This window comes from Phyllostomus hastatus, unplaced genomic scaffold (assembly GCF_019186645.2).
Source record: "Phyllostomus hastatus isolate PE091 unplaced genomic scaffold, TTU_PhHast_1.1 phas_scaffold_317, whole genome shotgun sequence".
NCBI lineage: Eukaryota > Metazoa > Chordata > Mammalia > Chiroptera > Phyllostomidae > Phyllostomus > Phyllostomus hastatus.
In genome coordinates, this window is record NW_025334023.1 from 15,570,682 (window position 1) to 15,591,879 (window position 21,198).

General features: G+C 35.5%; 1 protein-coding gene across 3 annotated transcripts in view; it reads right to left on the reverse strand.

Moving 5' to 3' along the window:
- GRM5 (glutamate metabotropic receptor 5) overlaps positions 1–21,198 on the reverse strand; it is a 475,017-nt gene that overhangs the window by 282,472 nt on the left and 171,347 nt on the right. For all 3 annotated transcript variants that reach the window (XM_045818291.1, XM_045818292.1, XM_045818290.1), the window contains exon 3: positions 19,391–19,640. In XM_045818291.1, coding sequence (XP_045674247.1) covers positions 19,391–19,640 — 250 coding nt within the window. The remainder of the gene's footprint in view (positions 1–19,390; positions 19,641–21,198) is intronic.

Sequence of the window (21,198 nt, forward strand, 5' to 3'; positions counted from 1 at the left end):
TGTTAAATTTTCCTTCAGCACAGCAAAGAAACAATCAACAGGTTGAAAATGTAGCCTACAAATGGGAGAAAATATTCACAAACCATCTATTTTGTTAATATACAAAGTAGATAAAGAAACCATGTATCTCAATACCAAAAAACTGGATAACCTAATTAAAAATGGGGAAAGGACTTGAATAGACATGTTTCCAAAAAAGACATACAAATGGGCAATAGGTATATGAAAAGGTGCCCAGCATCACTAATCATCAGGGAAATGCTCACCAAAACAACAGTGAGATATCACCTTATGCCTGTTAGGGTGGCTATTTTTTTAAAAAACGGAGTATTGGTGAGAATGTGGAGACATTGGAATCCTTACACATTGTTGTTGGGAATGGTTTATCCACATGGTAAACAGGAGGCTTCTCAAAAAAACTAAAAATAGAACTATCACATTGTCCCGCAATTCCAGCTCAGGGTAGAAACCCAAAAGCATTGTCATCAAGATCTTGAAGACATACCTGCACTTCCAGGTGCACTGCAGCATTATTCACAACCACCAACACATAGAAGCGATGCAAAATGTCTGTTGGCAGTTGAATAGATAAAGAAAATATGGCATACTAGTGTACATATAATGCAATATTATTCTGCCTTAAAAATGGAGACAAGTGTACTTGGACAACAATAAAAAAATTTAAAAAGAAACCCTTTTTTTTGACAACATGGATAAAGCCAGAGAACCTTCTGTAAAGTAAAACAAGCCAGTCACAGAAGTACAAATACAGCACAATTTTACCCATATGAAGTATCTAAAATAGTCAAACTCATAGAAGGAAAGAATAAAATGTTGGCTGCTAGGATCTGGGCCAAGAAGAAATGGATGGTTGTTTTCAGTGGGTATAAAGTTTCAGTTATGCAAGACAAATACACTCTACAGAGTTGCTGTACAACACAGTACCTATAGGTAACAATGGTATTTTGCACTTTAAAATACATTAAGAAGATAAATCTCATGTTATAGTCTTACCAAAATACAGACACACACACACAAAGACAAGACAAGGACATTTTTGGGAGTGACAGGTATGTTTAGTATCTTGGTTGTAGTGAGGGTATCACAGATTAGGCATATATTTAAACTTATCGAAATGTATATATTAAGTGTGTATAATATTTCATATATCAATTATACCTTGATAAAGCTAAAAACCATTGAATTAGAATTAAATATTTGGTTCTTGTTTGTTGTCTACTTAGACTTTAATCTCCAGAAGGACAGGGTTGCATGAGTCATTTTAGCTACATTATATTCAATGAATAGTGCCTGAAAAATGGTTAGTATCAGATAAACACCTGTTGAAGCAATAAATAAATGAAAAATTACAGATAGCAACTATATACACAGATATAGATGCATGCATATGTACACATAATTGTTTAATTTTACTTTGGACCTTTGATATTTTCATTAAAGCTTCTAAGGCATGCATTTAGTAGTCACTCTAGTGTAGCATTTATTTGGGTGGCTGATGTTTATTTTCAGCCATCTGGACATACTTTCACTGATGACTATTTTGCATTTACTGCACAAGGAGGATTAAATGCCATAATGCACATAAAAGCATTTGTAATCTTTAAAGCACTACAGAAATATAAGGTATTAGCCCTGTACTACTTCAAAATGCACAGTAGCAAATTCTAAGTGAAAAAAAATCTTCTCTACTTAGAAGTAATAAGATTATGTACCATTTTTAGGAATGAAATTTTCCCACAGGAGTTTTCAGCACTGCCTTTTCCCATTGTTTTGCCACATAACCCAGCCTGCTATGGAAACTGTAAAAATGGAAAAAATGGAAATGTCAAGCTATCACAATCTCTTGAGGCTACCATATTAAATGCAGATACATCTTAAAAGTTTTTTGATATAGCATCAGAATTAATATTCTATTGTATGAGACAAAAGGATTATTTGTAATGGATTTTTTGGAAGGGAATAATGCTCCCTTCTCAGGCGAAATAAGTGATTTGTACAAATTACATTTGTTTTAGTTGCAATATAAGGGCATCTGAACACTAAAAACCCAGAAACCCCAGCAAATTTAACATTTATATAGATAACTTATCAGTGAGCTAATGGCAGTGTCATTCACCTTGACATTAATTCAGTCACCCTGTCCTAGGGCCACCTCCTGGTTAGCACTGCTCCACAGGGGTTTTGTTGCATTTTTATACTGGAATCTTTAAACACATCTCATCTTTCCAGGTCTCGTATAACTTGTCCCTATAGGCATACTTCATGAAAATCTCTAGAACTCTTGGCTTTAATTTTTTTCTTAATATACTGGGCACTTCTTCCTATTCAAGGCTTTGAGGACAAAGGAAGAGTCAGCTGTACCAAGAGAGTTCAGCTGAGAGGAAGCTGGTGAGAATGAGGGAACTAGCTCAGCTGTTCTGCCATAGTACAAATATTAATTAGCTGGTAATGTAAAGCTTACTTCTTCTGCCATAACTGATATCTCTGATCATAGGTGACTCCAGGTTTCTAACCAGGAAACTGTAAAAATTCTATCAGACAAAATATGGTTCAAGGGTTCTCCAGCTTAGGATGATTTTGTTAGGTTTTTATTATGTACCAGGTATTTTTCCAGGGACAGATAATAGAATAGTGAACAAAACCAATAAAAATCCATGCCCTGGCTTGGGCCAGATGGCTCACTTGGTTGCAGCACTGTCCCCGTACACCAAAAGGTTGTGGGCTTGATCCCTGGTTGGTCGGGGTGTGTATCGGAGGCAACCAATCCATGTTTCTCACCCACATTGATGTATCTCTCTCTTACTCTTTCTCTTTCTCTCTCCCCCCCAAATCAATAAATATATCCCTTGGTGAGGATTAAAAACAAAATCCCTGTCCTCCTAGAGTTTACTTTCTAGTACACACCAGAGACACAATAAACCAAGATGAGTAAGACAATTATGTAGCATATTAGAGGGGAATACATGCTGTTGAGAAATATAAAGTAGGTAGGTAGTGGGAAGTGTGTGTGGCAGTGCATGTTTCAACTTTAAATATGGTGGTCAGGGGAGTTGCCCTGAGAATGTAACATTTGAGTGAAGACTTCAGATAAAATCTCCAGTGATGAGATATCTCAGATGGAAGATTGTTTCAGGCAAAGGAAGAAACAGTATATGCATAGGCCCTGTGGTGGAAATGAGATTAGGATTTTGGAGGAACACTAATAAGACCATTGTGGCTGGGGTGGGGGAAGAGAAGAAAAGCAATAGGAGGGGGAGGGGTATATGCGGGAGTCTGGTAAAACTGTAAAGTCAGTAGCTTCTACTCTAAATAAAATGACTGGTCAGTTCAGCGGATTTTTGAGGCAGGAGGAAGGGTAAATGTGTGCATTTAGGTTGCCATCTTGAATCAGATCCAAATGTAATTTTTAAAAGTATTCCTTGCGATAGATTAAATTGTAACTTTACCAGTTAGGCTCCTAACTACACATCTACTTTTGTTTTTTCTCATTTCAGTTTGTGTGTGTGTATGTGTGTGTGTGTGTTTAATGTATGTATTTGGATCTGAAGATACCAGCATCCAGAATTACTAAAATGACAATGTAAGAAAAAAATAAGTAAATATGATAAAGATAAAAGTATAAAATTGCATTCTAAAAGGAAATTAACAACTTGTTCTCATGAATATTAAGTTGACAGAAAAGGATACCTGTCACTATTACACATCTTTATTTAGAGATTTTATTGAATGTGAACAGTTGAGAAAATGATGTAAGTATTTTAACTAATAGAGAGGAAGTGGCACAATTACTTTGTGCTGATGACATTTTTGCATATCTAGAAAGTAGAATGCTTCTGGAAATAGTGACAGATATTTAAAGAGGAATTTAATTATCCAAACATGGTGTGGCTTTTCTCTATACTAGCAATAATTAGCTGGAAATTAAATATATGCTAACAAAAACTATAAACACTATAATAATTCAATAAAAATATAAAATCTTTATAAAATAATTTATCTTTATGAAAAGGTATAAAAATATAATTAAAATTTATTTCCTATTTTTGATCAGACCATATAATATCACTGAATTTTCAACCCTCTAAAAATTAATGTTTGGAAACCTAACTTTATAATTAGAAAAAATAATCAATTTTTTAATGAACCAACAATATTTAACAAAAAAATAAAATTATAGAAATAGGAATAATAAGGGTGGTATGTCTTACCAGTTATTAAAGTATACTAGAAAGACTGTCATACAAACACTCTGCTACTGGCAAAAAAGCAAGACAAGTCATACTATGGTACCAAAGGCAGAATCTAAAGTTATATCTGAGTATACAAAAAATATGGAATTTTAAAGTGTAAAATTTAATATATAAAGCATTATTGTTATTTCAGTGAAAAAGAATTACTTATTTAGTATATCCTGTAGACACATTTCAGCATCTACCTTAAAGAAAATAATGTTGGATTTATTACTGAATAGATTTAACCAAAAAATAATTCTGGTTGCATCAAATGCATAAAGGTATAAAACAAACAGTATTTCTTGGCTTCAGAGAAAACTTTTTGATCAAAGAAGGAAGTTCAGGACTACATAAAAACTGATATTTCATTATATATCTAAATGGAATGAGAAAATGTGGCATAATCAGAGTTAAAAAAAAACACAATGAAAATGGAGGGAAATGTATCTGTTGCTGATGATTACTAGAAGAAGAAGAAATGTAAGGAAGAAAACAGCCAAGCCATTCATATTGGTTATCTAGAATGAAGGAAAGGAGAGAAGTGAGGAAGAAGGAAGAGGTAAGGGAAAAATAAAAAAGGTAATGGAAGTATGGGAAAATATGCTTTAGCCTAATGTTTCCTTATATTAACGTATTCTTTAAAAAATGAATGGGCACTTCCTCTGTCCACTTTTTGATTGCATTGTTTGGCTTTTTGGTGTTCAGTTTTATGAATTCTTCATACATTTTGAATAGTAACCCCTTATCAGATGTATCACTGGTGAATATCTTCTTTTATTTAGTAGGTTGTCTCTTTGTTTTGTTGATGTCTTGATAAGAGAATAGAAAACAATAAAGCTTTAAAGTGTCCTGAACGAATAATTAAACCATTTCTAGTTAACATTGGCAACTCTAATGTAAGATCAAAGGACTGAAGAAATTGGACCTGCTCTCTTCCCAACTTTGAAAGAAACCAAAACCTTTGAAGCAGCACAGACAAAAGTCTAAATATGTTCATTGTATTTCTTGTCTCACCGTCTTACTAATTATTTGACTTTGCCCATTGCAAGTGATTTATTAGTCGATTGCATAGTTTAGCCTCACAGGACATACCTAATTTTTCATTAATTTGTTTTGTGAAGGCTAGAAGCTCACTATTTGATACTAAAACCTATGAATTAGATCTTTCATAAAATCATATAGAGTATGTCCTCAGAAATGAACTCTGCCCTCTACTATGGGTTCTTACTTGGCTTTCTTGTGGAGCAATACATATTCATTCTGCTTTTATACTCTGTATGAGCCTGAGAAACCTGTTTTTCACTCAGGCTGATGGGAGTTGGAAACTTTTTCTACCCCTATATAATTGCCAAACATGATTTTTTTCCTCTGTAGTCACAGCCATTCTCAAGTATGTATCTTAGGTACTAGAGGCACAAGGATTAATAAAACTTTACTTGTACTTCCAGGAGCCCATATTCCAGCAGAAAAAAGGAAGAGGAAAACAAAGCACCAGAAATGAAAAGTCACAGGAGCTTTAAAGTGCTTTGTGGAAGTCCTACTAGAGTTCAGGAGGTCTTCAAAACTGTTGGGGAATGTCTTACATGATAAACTTGGGTTCCATTGCAAGAAGAAGTATAGGTGACATTGTGAGCCAGGTATCTGGGGAATTATAAGAGCTAGGTCTCTTTGATATAGGAAAAGTGGATAATTGGACTTGGTGGGAGAGATGTGGAAGTGTATCATTTCTGATACTTAGGTGGCATGCACTGGCACAGATTTACCCACTAGTTGTGTATTTCATCTGTTCTAATTGTATACATGTTACTGGTTATTAAATATTTTAAATCTCACTTCTGGGTATAATGGGAAATGATTGGCAAATTTGGCCATATGTTCAAGGCCATGTATGCCAAATTTGGGATTTGAATATAAAAGAGAAAGGGAGTCAACTAAGATTATTAACAGAAGGATTAAATAATTAAATTAGTTTAAGAGAAAACTAACTCCCAGGAAAATGGGGAAGATGGAGGGAGAAAGATCATGTGAACTTTTAATCTAGGTCCACCAGTCCAATTTAGCAAATGAGAGAAGAATAACTTATTAGAAAGATGAATATTTACACTCAAATAGTATATTCCTTGCTAAATTTAGTGTGTTCTTTCATTTTTGAAAAAAATTAATCACTCAAGATTGAAAAGGAGGCATTTCAAATGTACTATATGTTCCAATTATTTTGAACATTATGTTCCAGGACGCCAAAATCAAAAAAGCTCCTTTGTTCCTGATCTCCTTCTCCACTGATAAACATCACGTTCAAACTTGTACCCTTCACTTCAGCCTACACTGCCAGAACTGTCTGGAGCCTTGACTCAGCGGGAGCCTTACAGCCTCAAGGAGAAATTAAAAGAAAGTGGGGTTTATGTGCAAACCTTGACTACTGCTGAATAAATATTCAAAGCATAAGGCCTAATATGTGGTGTGAGTAAGCAAAACCATATTGACAGATGGAAAAAAACTCTAGATCAGGCTTCAACAAACTTTTTTGTAAAGGGTCTGATAGTAAATATTTTAGGATTTATGGGACATATGGTTTCTGTTACAAGTTCTACTCCACTCTACCATCATAGCCCAAAAGCAGTCATACACACCATATAATAAATAAGTGTGACTGTTTTACAATAAAACTTTATTGACACAATTAGGGAGGGTTCTGGATTTGTCCCATGGACCTTAATTTGTCAGAGCTGCCTTACAATGATTTATCATAGCGTCCTCCAACTTGTAGAAACATGTACACAAGACGTTCATTCCACCAAATCATATTACTCTTCTAGAAAACAATGGAAGAACATGTCTGGCTGGTGTAGCTCAATGGATTGAGAATGGGTTTGTGAACCAAAGGGTTGCTAGTTCAATTCCCAGTCAAGGCACATACCTGGGTTGCAGGCCAGGTTCCCAGTGAGGGGGCGCGGTGTGAGAAGCACACATTGATGTTTCTTTCTCTCCCTCTCATTCTCCTTCCCTTTCCCTATCTCTAAAAATAAATAAATAAAATATTTTTTAAAAAGAAAACAATGAAAAAAAAACAAATGAATTTCATCTAGTTTCAGCACAGACTAATATTCTGTATTTGCCTTTATTCCTTCACAGATATTTGATCATTTTCTTAAAGCAGCTTCAAAGTCCTCTCTCTTCTGAAAACTAAATTTTACCAAAGTGTTTGCATGGAAAAATAGTAATTCGGGTTGACTAGTCCATCTCATTATTAAATTTGTCTTGTTTACAGAATATTGGATTGCTCCAGGTTTGATATATCTTACTTAAAAAAAGAAGACTTCTCTGTTTCAGAATCATCTTTAATTACTACTTTCCTTTATTAAAGACTATTTTAATAATATATAAAAATAAATTAGTATTTTATACCATAAGGGTCAAATTTATTATTGAAATTAAGGATGATCAAAGACCTAGTTACACCATAGTGGTTAATAATACAGGCTATTATCCAATGCCTTCTCTGCCACTTACTGCCTGTGTAATCTTGAGAAAATTGTCTTTCTGGCCTCTGTTTTCTCAGCAGTAAAATGAGGTTAATAGTAATAACTTTCTAATAGAATTGTCATAAAAAGTCAGTGAATTAATTAATCAAACTAACCACTTAGGACAGTGCTTGATACACACAAATAATAGCTATTATTATTATCCGATTGTTTTTAAAGTTCATCTAATCAAATATTAAAATTGCAATCTGTCTTAAGTTACCAGAACCCTTTGAGATGCAGAGGTCTCTAAAACACAAACCCTAGTACAAGAAGAGGCCTTCAAAGCCATCAGTGGGTTTCATACCTCACACAGGAATCCATCTCTGTCCAATAACATCCAGGCCCTCTGTTTTCCTTCTGGGCATTTTCACTGGTCAGATTGAATCCCTAGCATCATTCAAAGTAACCAGTTTCATTTAAATTTCAGCTGCAAATATGGTGAGCATGGTGACATTGATGAGACAAGTAATGCCTCTGAGTTTCATAGTCTTCATTGTAACTCTGTGTCTACTTCAGATGGAACTTGTGAGAAATAGAATATATCTTACTCCTCACATTTTATGAGGAGAGTTTCAGAGATTTCCACTCCCTGGGAGGAAAAAGCATGAAAATAAAAACTCACAGCTTTTCTCCACTATCTCCCTCCCTTCTCTCCTAAGAATAAGTGACTTATCTGTGTGGTGAAACTGTAGAGTTGAGCATGTGTGACTCAGCCTTGACTTTTTATGGAGCAGTCTGCCCTCTGAACTGAGGAGTCTCCTACTGTCATTCTGAAAGCCATCTTCTAAAGCAGGAAAGTCCTGCTATTGCCCAGCCATGCCTGTGACTCTGGGTGTGGGGTTAGCATTAGGAGTTCCATTTGGTCACAGGTCAAAGTCTCTAATTAGTAGATGTGCATAAACCTCCATGACTGACTCAATTCTTCTGGTTTTTAATTTGAAAACAAGGCTGTTTAATCAACTTTTAAAGCCCTAACAACAGTAATAATCTATGACATTACCAATGTGACAGTATTGGTACAAATGTTAAGTTTGTTATTTCAAGAACATTTCTCCTTTATACTATAGCCAGATCTTCTTTCTCTCCCACAGTTTATAATAAATAGAGTGGTATGAAATGAAGATAACATATGATACCACTTACTAACAACACAGTTTTCCTGGTTCTCCAACCTCTATTGACAACTTCTCAACCGACTCCCCACTGGAGCCCTGCAAGACACACACACTTCCCTTCTTGCCTCCAAATTTACAAAGATGAGAGGAACTATCAAGAGAATTTCCCATTTTCAAACCTTTAAACATACCTACCTCTGCCCCGACACAATTTTTATTTCTGTTTCAGCTCTGGAGCTGACCCCCTCAGTTTGTTCCCTCCATGCGTGCTCTGCCACCCAGCCCCACACTTGGGGGATTTTACACTATACATCGTACCCTCCTCATTTGTTACATTCTCCTATCCTACCTGGATCCTAACATTAAACAACCAGTTATTAAACAAACCTCTGTGGCTGGCCTCTACATGCAATACACAAATATCATGAGTCATTAAAAAATGTAAAAAAACCTGAAAGATAAAGTTTGGCATTGTTCAAAATGCCATAAATAAGATAAAAATTAAATGGCAGGAGGAAAAATATTTGCTGCACATGTCAATGAACTACTATTTTTTCTCTTTTTATCATTGTTCAGTTACAGTTGTCCCCATTCCCCTCCCACCCTGCATTACTCTTCCCTGTCCTACCCATCCCTCACCTCCCACATTCAGTCCTCTCCCTGTTGTCTTTGTCCATTGGTCCATTAACATGTTCCTTGACTTGACCCTTCCCCTTTTTAATTTATAAAGTGCTTTTATGTAAGTCAGCGATTTTCAACCGGTGTGTCACCAAACACTTGTGTGCTGCAAGAGTTTTTAAAAGATGCAATAAATATCTATTTAGTCAGGGGCACTGACTTCTTTTCCTTTAGGTTGTCAAGTAAAAAAAATGACAACAGCCAGCTCAACAATAGCCACCTGGTGTGAATGAATCAAAATTATACCTATTTTTTCTCATATCAGCAAAAAATACATTTCTTTGGTGTGCCACAGAATTTTAGTAATTAGTTTATGTGTGCCATGAGGTGAAAAGGTTGAAAATCACTGATATAAATCAATAAGGAAAGTAAACAGAAAAAAAATGGACTTAGTGCTTGATTAGGTAGCTTATAGACAATATAAATATGTATCACTTATTGACATGTGAAAGATGTACAATCCCAGTTATAATTGAAGAAATACAAATTTAAAAATAATGATGTCAAATGCACCTAGAAGATTAACAAGTGTCAAATAATTTAGTAATATCCTGTGTTGATACAGATGTAGAAATAGACATGCTTTTTATTATATAGTGTTTCTCACTGTTTTTTATGATGATAAATTACCTTTTTTGACAAAATAAAAATATTGTGTTAAATATCTTTCTTTTGACCTGATTTTTCATCAAGATAAAGTTTTATCATTATCCATTCCTTATTAGTTTAATGCCACAAAACAGTGGCTTATATGCCACAGGTTTATTTTCTATCTTCTACTCACTTCTTACCTACTTTATATTGAATGCTTTTATTTCTCCATTCATCCATCTTTTGCTAAATCATTAACTACTACCATCTCAATAAATTTAAAAGCCCATTTAGCATTATTTTCACTTGATCTCCTAGAACCATTTGACACTGCTGTTCTCTCCTTTAAACACCCTCCTCTAGGTTGGGTGACAAGACCCTCTCTGGGTCTTGCTAGGTTTTCCTCCTATATCTTTAGATTTATTTCTCCTTCTCTTCCTTTCATACTTTATCTTTTCTATGACCATTAAATTTTGAGATTCCTCAAAGCTAAGTTCTGAGACTTTCTCTTTCTAAATTCTACACACCCATATATTGTTAATAAATCTGAATTAGATGACTTGCTCATTTTTATTTATAGCCTCTATGTCTCTTTTGAGCTCCAGACTCACATATTCTCCTACTTTGTTGACTACTTTTATATTTGAAATGCATATTAAGTCAACTTATCCAAAATTGAACTCATGATCTCCTTTCTGCCTCTCACATGATTTTTTCCCAATTGTCTTCATTTCACTAAAGGTACCATCATTTATGTTGTTACACAACACAAAAACCTAGGAGTCATCCTTGACATTTTCCCTTACTCCTCCACAATATCCAACACATCAGCAGCTACCCCACTTATGTTTTTCAACTTATTGAGTTGTACATATTTAATGTCTTCATTTTGGTGAGTTTGCATATGACTCTAATATTATCTCTGCATATAAGGTAATAAGCATATTTTAATTGAGTGGCTTTTGTTCTGCTACCTTTTTATATCCACACTGCCTAAGTCAACAGGATCATTTTTGTTATGAATACTGATACCCTGTATCTGCCTTAACTCTTCTAATCCATTATCCATATCACAGAAATATCCTTTGGAAAACTAAACCAATCATATTCTCATTCCCACAGAATAAATTCTTACCCAGTAATGGAATAAATGTCAAAGCACTTCAAGGCTGAAAATAGTGTCTCCTAGGCTCCTCTCCAAATTTTTCACACATGATCCCTTTATTCTGTACTCAACTCATATGATTCAGAAAATTTTGCATATAATCTTAGGCATATATATTTAAACAACTGGCTGTTTATAGAATGAACATTATACAATTAGTCTGTTCTTCCCAGCTCACTGTAGAGAAGCAGTAAGACACCTCCAGGCAAAGGGGGCATAGTTTGGCTGCCTTATTTGCATTATAAATTCATAACAAAAATATAAACAATTTTAAGTCATTTACTAAGTTTATTTAATTTTGAAAAAACCTAAAACAGCAAAAAGCAAAAAATAAAGCAAAAGTAAACTGAGCTTATCACAAGTGTAGGAACATTTATGTTGCTTTAAAACATCTCTCATTGCAATACTAAGAATGTCCACTAGAGGAATAAACTGGTATGGTCTTGCCCAGTCATTTACTTTTTGAGTCTCAATTCTCTCTCCTGTAAAATAGGGATTTTAGTGCCAAGCTCAAAGTCATCTAAAACTGGCATGTCCAGTGTTGTTCAAAGCATTTAATTAGTGTCTTTGTCTCTCTCTCTCCTCTCTTTCTCTCCTTTCATTTCTTCTCATCATCTTCTCCTCTTATGTCTTCCCCTTGTTCTCTTTCTCCTTCCTGTTTGGTTTCTCTCCCTACTTGTTTCCTAACATGTATAGGTATTCAATGAAAATAACTTTTTTTTCAATGACACTGAGTGGCCCAAATGGAATAAAATAATACTTGTTTTCAAGTGGCTTTAATTTGAAATAAATACTGTGGCTTTATACAAGAATAAAGACTAATGTCTAATTCTGTTTAATACCTGCTACTCTGGTTTTACTAGAACAATTACTTGTAATTCTATCCACAAAGATCTTTATTGGAGTAAGCTCTTGTCCTTTCCATTTTTAAAAATATTAATGTAGCATGACCTCGTACTGAGAATTATCAGTTATAATTCCCAAGTATATTTTGCAATTAAGTACATTTCCTCTTATGGCCTGGTAGCAATTATCACAAGACTCTCTGTCCTTTAGACAGAAAATTTAAGACAGAGGTTCTTAATTAAAATATATAAATAATTTTTGTTAATCAAAGAAAAGATAAAGCTATCTTTATATAGTTAAATTGCCAAAAATTGTTCCTTGTTTCCAATTTCATATTCAGGTTTATAATTCATAAATAGTATATCTCAAACAATGTTTTCTGAGGTCAAGAATTAAAACAATGTATCCATTCTAGAAAAATAAGGCCCTTTACAAATGTTATTTTTATTTAGATTATTGATCCTTTCCTGTTGTCAGAGTCAAAGTGTTTAGCAAGATATTTCAGGGACCTGGAAAGCACCTATTTACTGGCAGTGAGACAGCAGATTACCCAGACTTTGAATGAGAAGACCCAGTGGTCAAGTCCATATCAATCTAACATTCAACTGAGGGGCAGCACAGGTGGTGAGATATGTTGATGGATAAGGTTGTTTTAGCAGGAGAGTTACCCTAGTCCTACCAAACATTTTAGTTAAATGACCTATTTTTTTAATTTTATTTTAATCATTGTTCAAATACAGTTTTCTCCTTATTTACTCCCAATCCATTCCCCCCTCCCACCCCTCCCCACTTCCCTCCCATTATTACACTCCCCTTAGTTTTTGACCATGTGTCCTTTAAGTTTGTTCCCATGAACCCTTACCAATGTCCCCTGAAATTCCCTCTACTCTCCCCTGTGGGCACTGTCAGCCTGTCCTCTATTTCAGTGTCTTTGGTTATATTTTGCTTGTTTCTTTGTTTTGTTGTTTAAGTTCCTGTTAAAGATGAGATCATATGGTATTTGTCTTTCACTGCCTGGCTTGTTTCGCTTAGCATAACGCTTTCCAGTTGCATCCATGTTGTTGCAAAGGGTAGGAGCTCCTTCTTTCTTTCTGCTGCATAGAATTCCATTGTGTAAATGTACCAGAGTTTTTTGATCCATTCATTTACTGATGGGCATCTTGGTTGCTTCCAACATCTAGCTATTGTAAATTGTGCTGCTATGAACATTGGGATGCATAGGTTCTTTTGGATTGGTGTTTTAGTATTCTTAGGATAGAGTCCCAGCAGTGGAATTGCTGGGTCAAAAGGCAGATCCATTTTTAGTTTTCTGAGGAAGTTCCATACTGCTTTCCATAGTGGTTATACCAGTCTGCATTCCCACCAACAGTACACTAGGGATCCCTCTTCTCCAGAAGCTCTCCAACACTTGTTGTTTGTTGCTTTGTTTATGATGGCCATTCTGTCTGGTGTGAAGTGGTATCTCATTGTGGTTTTAATTTGCATCTCTGTGATAGCTAGCGATATTGAACATCGTTTCATGTGTCTTTGGATTTTCTGTATGTCCTCCTTGGAGCAGTGTCTGTTCAAGTCCTTTGCCCACTTTTTAATTGGATTCCTTGTCTTCTTAGAGTGGAGTCATGTATGTTTTTTATATATTTTGGAGATTAAACCCTTGTCTGAGGTATCATTGGCAAATATGTTTTCCCATACAGTTGGTTCTCTTTTAATTTTGATACTGTTTTCTTTAGCTGTGCAGAAGCTTTTAATTTTGATGAGGTCCATTTTTGTTTATTCTTTCTTTTATGTCCCTTGCTCTAGGGGACAAGTCAGTAAAAAAGTTTCTTCGTGAAATATCTGAGATTTTCCTACCTATGTTCTCTTCTAGGACTTTAGTGGTGTCACATTTTATATTTAAGTCTTTTATCCACCTTGAATTTATTTTTGTATATGGTGTAAATTGGTGCTCGAGTTTCATTTTTTTGCACGTGGCTGTCCAGTTCTCCCAACCCCATTTGTTGAAGAGGCTATTTTTACTCCATTTTATGTTGCTGCCTCCTTTGTCAATTATTAATTGACCATAGAGACTTGGGTTTTTTTCTGGGCTCTCTGTTCTGTTCCATTGGTCTATGTGCCTGTTTTTATGCCAGTACCAGGCTGTTTTGATTACAGTGGCCTTGTATTATAGTTTAGTGTCTGGTATTGTGATCCCTCCTACTTGACTCTTCTTTCTCAAAATTGCAGCAGCTATTCATTGTTTATGATTCCATATAAATTTTTGAAGTATTTGTTCTATGTCTGTGAAATAAGCCATTGGTACTTTAATGGTAATTGCATTGAATGTGTAAATTGCTTCCAGTAGTATGGACATTTTGATGCTATTAATTCTTTCAATCCATGAACATGGTATATGTTTCCATTTGTTTGTGTCTTCCTTGATTTCTTTCCTGAGTGTTATGTAGTTTTCTAAATACAGGTCTTTTACCTCTTTGGTTAGGTTTATTCCTAGGTATTTTATTTTTCTCTTTGCTATTTCAAATGGGATTTTTTTCTTGATTTCTGCTTCTGCTGTTTCATTGTTGGTGTATAGAAATGCCTTTGATTTCTGGATATTGACTTTGTATCCCACTGTTTTGCCCAATTCATTTATTCGGTCAAGCAGTTTTTTGGTGGAGTCTATAGGATTTTCTATGTATACTATCATGTCATCTGCAAACAGTGACAGTTTTGTTTCCTCCTTTCTGATTTGGATGCCTCTTTTTCTTTTTCTTGTCTGATTGCTGTGGCTAACACTTCCAGTACTATATTGAATAGAAATGGAGAAAGTGGACAGCCTTGTCTTGTTCCTGATCTTAGTGGAAAAGATTTTAATTTTTGCCCGTTGAGTATGATGTTGGCTGTAGGTCTCTCACATAGGTCTCTCTTATTATGTTGAGGAATGCTCCCTCTATTCCCACTTTGCTGAGTGTTTTTATCATGAATGGGTGCTGTACCTTATCAAATGCTTTTTCTGCATCAATTGATATGATCATGTGGTTTTTGTCTTTGCTTTTGTTTATGTGATGTATTACATTTACTGATTTGTGAATATTGAACCATCCTTGCATCCCTGGAATGAATCCCACTTGGTCATGGTGTATGATCTTTTTAATGTATTGTTGGATGCGGTTTGCCAGTATTAAATGACCTATTAAAATTGCCTATCCCAATGCGCCAGGAGAGATTTATAAGTAACTGCATCTACTAAATGTGCGACATTCTAGGAAGTTCTAAATATAGATTCTTTTCTTGAAGCTTTGACCCCTAGTTTCTAGAGAACCATACATCCACATTAAATTGCAGGTGGGGAAAGAAGGAAGCATACAGAGAGATTGGGAAAATATATGCAAACAAAATAATCTCAAAATACTAAGAAGAGTTATAGGGTAAAATGAATAATTTTAGGAGGCAACATTAATTTTAAAATGCTAACTTAAAGTTGAATTATGCAGGATAGTTTTCTTATATCTCACCAGGATTTATGAGGAAATGGGAATTTGTTATCCAATTATAAGTTCCCTCTGTTTCTACTTAATAGGAATCAGACTGGTGGAGAAAAGCACTGGATTGAGAGTGACAGTAATAAGGCTCTTGTATAACTTTGACCATGTCATCCAAACTTTTGCAGTATTACTTTTCTCAGTTACAAAATGAGAGTGAGTAGATGGTCTAAATTCTCTCTTAAAATTATTGAATTTTGCTTTTTAACTCACTACCTCAGACCTCCAATTTTATGATCAGGAATACTTTGAACTTACTGAGAAACAGTAAAACACAGTGCTAAATACTCAGTCTCTAGATTTACATAGACTTATTGTAATTTTGCCTTCATTATGTACATATATATGGCCTTCTTCATATCATTTTACTCAATATTTATTGAGTCATAAGGTCCTTGTCTATAAAGTGAAGATAATAATAGTACTCAATATGAAAGTTATTCTTAGATTTATTTTTTCTCATTGCACTTATTTACCTTCTATATAAACTTGTCATCTGTAAGGTCCATGAGAGATGTGATTGTTGTCTGTTTTATTCACTGATTCATCTCATTTCAACATATAGTATAGGCACTCAATATTTGTCAAATAAATAATTAAATAAAACAATGCATATAAAGTGCTTAGCATATTAATTAGCACACAGCATTTTGTAGATGACCCTATAAATGGTTTTATTAATATGTAGAGTGCTCCTTCATTATGAAGAAGTAGAAATGGAAGAAATAGGAATGCTTCAAAGAGAAGGTGAAGGGGACTGAGGACTGTACTGCTGTTTCCAAATATTTGAAAAAGTATTATATGTAATTTTCAAAAAAAAAAACAAAGAAGAAGAAGAGTGATTCAAGAGGTGGAAACTTCATGGAGTTATTTTTTTAACTCAGAGTAAAAAAGCCTTTTCTAAAAACACTGCTCAAAGATGAAATGAAGTGATGCTCAACTCAATGTTAAATTTTTAAAATCCTTTTTTAAACTGATTTTAGAGAGGAAGGGAGAGAAACAGAGAAAAAGAATGATGTGAGGAACATCGATCAGCTGCATCTGGTATGTGCCCCAACGGGAGGTTGAACTCGCAACCTGGGTATAGGAGCCCTGACCGGGAATCAGAACTACAAATTTTTGGCATATGGCACAATACTCCCACCAGCTGAGCCACCTGGCCAAGGCAATATTGATTTATTAGCCAGTCAATGAAAGGATTAAGAAATCTAATGAAAGGTCACCCAACTATTATTCTATAAATTAAATTAATTGAAGAGAAGTTCATGTAAACAGCATACACAGAATAAATTTAAAAACATACAAAAATTTTGAATTTTGTCCTTAGGGTGCTGTTAGCAATAAAAATATAGTTAGAAAGTAGCAAATACAGTATAAACCAATTTTCCTTGTGTACATGTTATCAAAAACATTTTCTTGTTGACAAATTATGGCTGAAAAGAAATGCAATTGATTTACCTTACTAATGTTGGCAAAAAAGCAGATAGGAGATACAAAATCTTTTATTCCCTATCAGAAAGGCAGGGTTGTTCAAAGACAGCTTTTACTTTTCTGTTCTTTTACTTGAGTGGCAACACTGCACTTTGGAATTTAAGAATATTGGCAGTGGACATATTCCTGGGTTGTATGAAACTAACTGGTGCATCTCTTCCGCCAGGTAGGAATGACATTAGGTAAAATGTATGACAGCGATGAAAAAGCAATCTCTCAATATCACTGTTATGAAGGATAGTTGCTCTCACATTAAAATAGTACATCAATCTACTGCCATCAGATCTGACAGAAAAAATAAGGTACATAGAGTGGCTATCATAAAATACGGCTAAGCAGGTGCTCCATCTGATCACAGAAGGTCAGTTAAGCATTTGGAAAATAAAGGAACCATCTTATTTTAATGAGCATTTAAAAATAAATAATGAGTTAACTTTCTATTTTGGACAGTAATATTGAGGTAGATGCAGTGGCTTGGAAGAATTTCAATATTCTTTAAATTGGCTGCCTACTAGAAAAGATGTGTGACGAAATGATAACATTTTTACGGCATAGCATGGTGAACTTCATTCACACATTCAAGCTATGGTGCCATGTTACCCCAAAACAGTCAGTCAAGAGGGAGGGGGAGACTGCCCACTGGCCAAGATAGCAGGGAGATGAGGCTCAGGCAAGTATGGAAAGCTAAAAAGATGAATGGATAGAGTCCCCAGCACTCCAAAAGCTGGGAAGATAACTGGATTAGGAAAAAGCCCTCCCCTCCCTACCCTTGTAAATACTGGGGGCTTTAGCAGGAGGGTTAAGATACCTTTCAGATGGGAGTTCACCATATTCCCAGGTTGTGCTACACTTGAATATAACTCTTTCCTTTTTGTACCAACACCTGTTAGGCTTTTAGAAGCAGCAGGCTGCTGAACCTCGGTTTTTGTTCGGTATCTTACTGATTGCAGTGGTTAATTTTATGTGACAGTTTGCCTGGGCCATGGGGTACCCAGACATTTATTCGGTCAAATATTATTCTGGGTGTGTCTATAAGGGTGTTTCTAGATCATCTAGATTAACATTTGTATCAGTAGATTGAATAATTCGAATTGTTCTCCCTAATCTGAGTGGGCCTCATCCAGTGAACTGAAGATATGAATAAAACAGAAAAGCCCAGTCAGTGGGAACTGGCCTGTCTTCCCACATGAACTGAAACATTGGTTTCTTCTGGTCTTCAGATTTACACAGAAACATTGTCTCTGTTTGGTCTCCAGGCTGCCAGCTTTTGGACCAGAGCCACAATATTGGCTCTCCTGGGTCTTTTGCTATATATACTCATACTATCATTTCTGTTTCTCTGGAGAACTAGAATACACTGATTCAACAGAACCAGCAGGGAATGAACTGAGTTGTGCTAATCAAGCGGATTATCCAGATAATCAAAATAAATCCCTATAGAAGTTAATCTTTTATAAATTTGGCTGGTAACAATGTGGGTGATCGGGAAATATAATAACACCTTTGTTACATATACTAATGAGCCAGCCCTGGCTGGTGTGGCTCAGTGGATTGAGTGCTGGTCTGCAGACCAAAAGGTCGTGGGTTCCATTACCTTTCAGGGCACATGCCTGGGTTGCTAGGCCAGGTTTCCAGCTGGGGTCATGTGAAGAGGCAACCAATCATTGTATTTCTCCCACACGGATGTTTCCCTCTCTTTCTCCTTCCCTTCCCCCATTTCTAAAAGTAAATAAATAAAATCTTTTAAAAAAAAGTAGAATAAGAGTCCATTTTTGAACATTTAAAAAATTAGTTGTAAAAGCAATTTCTTGCTTTCAAACCCAAAATTCTATAATTCTATATTAAGAAATGTTTTCATAGTCATTCTCAAAATCAGTTTCAAAAGCAACAGCAAGTAGTTTGAAATGTGTTTACTGCTCAAGGGAATTATGCAAACTTTTAAGAATCTATCTTTCATTATAGTCATGTTTTGGAGGACTTAAGGACCCATCATCTTTATATATTTATTCCTGTTATCAGCATTAATCAGCACATGGCATATCTACTTATTTTCCATGATTATTTTCAGGCCCTGGTGTTTTATATTTAAGCTCTACTTCCACTCACAGGTTAAGCTTCCAAAGCACCTGTTCTTGTGCACCTAAAGATACCCTTTGATGCTGCCAGTTTCCTGGTATTACCTCCATGTGAATTTCTTACAGTCACTCACCTCCCCAGAAGCAGGAATTCTCCAGCTAGACCCAGGCGCCTCATGGCCATCAGTAGTCCTCGAACGGTCATGCCCTCACAGAAGCAGGCTACCACTCGGGCCTTGGGCAAGTGACTCCTGAGCTTCTTGAGCAGTTTATCGAAGCTCTGCTCCCCCGCGTTGCTGTAGATTTTGTAAGAGTGAGCAATGCAGATTCCTTCCTTGGCTGACATATCTTTGAAAGCTTCCATCCCACTCTCTCCGTAGTTGCCTGTGTGAAGATTTAAGCAGAATGGTGGTGAAATGGGAGTGTTGGATTAATTGGGTACAATTTGAAGGCAGAAGGGCTAGGAGCATGAAGGTTATTTGGTAGTCTCGGATTTAGAACCCGAAGACCTGAAGGAGCTTTTGCTCTTTTATTGACTTGCTCATTTGGGACACTTTAAAATAAAACTACATTATATATACATATGCATTGAACTTTTTAAAAATTTTCACTGAGAGTGAATAATATTAGAAATAAGCAATTCAGCTTCATATTTGACTCAAAAAAGCTTATAGTCTAGTGTGAGATGATAAGAAACATTTATCTGCATTTTTTTCCTTCTATCTCACTTCCCTTTGTTTCTCATAGTGTGTTCATCTCACCCTTAGTCTTGTCACAGATAAATGTATAACTTGGGAAAAACACTTAAAGGTTCATTCTATATAATCATAGGGAAGTTAGGTATATTGGGCAATGCTTGAAAATTTCTTTGGAAAATTTGGGAGTTAAGGATTGATCTAGGTCTTTTAAAATTAGTGAAAACTGGGAATTAATACTGACAATTGACTGTATGCTAGGAAGTGTAAAATCTCTGTATATGGAAGCACACTTAACTCTCACAACGATATTTTGAGGTATGCATTCTGACCTCCATGACACGGACAAGGAAACAGGTGAGGCAGCTGGGTTTGCACTTTCCCAGAGGCACATACACAGTGGGTGGAAGGCTGAATTCCATTTGCAGATCTAAGGGTAATGATTCTGCTCCCTGCATTCCTCTATGGCTGACTTTTAGGAGACTCAGAAGCCCAATTATATCTGCATTTCTCTTTCCAAACTAAAGGTCACTAAGCTTCAATTTTAGATGATTTGGGAGCTCATTTTCTGAGTTTTCAAAAATTAGATGGGTGAGGGGCATTGATTTGAAGAACACAGGTGACTATTATGAGACCCAAGCCTTGGGGCACATAAAGATGGAACTGGACTAATAATAACCAGACCTAAGAAAGGAAATTTCATCAGGAGTGGATCTCAAATGAATAGGAGAGCACAAAGCATTCAATTGTACAGGTTTCACTATATGACTATATTAAAGGTAACATAAATAACTGTTTATTTTGAATTTTGGAAAGTCAGTTCATATACATTAGCTCACTGCTTCTCACACAAAGTCTGGATAAAGGTAATATTATTTTTTTCTCAGCAGAGACACCTGAAGTTGCATTTAGCAAGCAGGTGGCAGAGTCTTAGTTGGAACATATGTCTTCTCACTCCTGACCCTGTGTATGTGCTCCACGATAGCACAAGTAACTTCTGCCAATAAGAATCCTCAGACACTGAGGGTGGACTTTTGTGCAGTTTTATGGGGCAAAGCAGAACAGACCATCTTGAGACACAGCCAAAACCACTGGTGGGCCAGATGCATCTTTACTTCTCCAGGATTAAACAACAAGGAGCCCCGATGATGATGGCAGGTGGGCAATATAGTTATTTTGCAAGTAACAAAGTTTAAAGGGCTTTCTCTGAAAAATGTGACAAGCAGCCTAAATTACTAGTTTTGTAC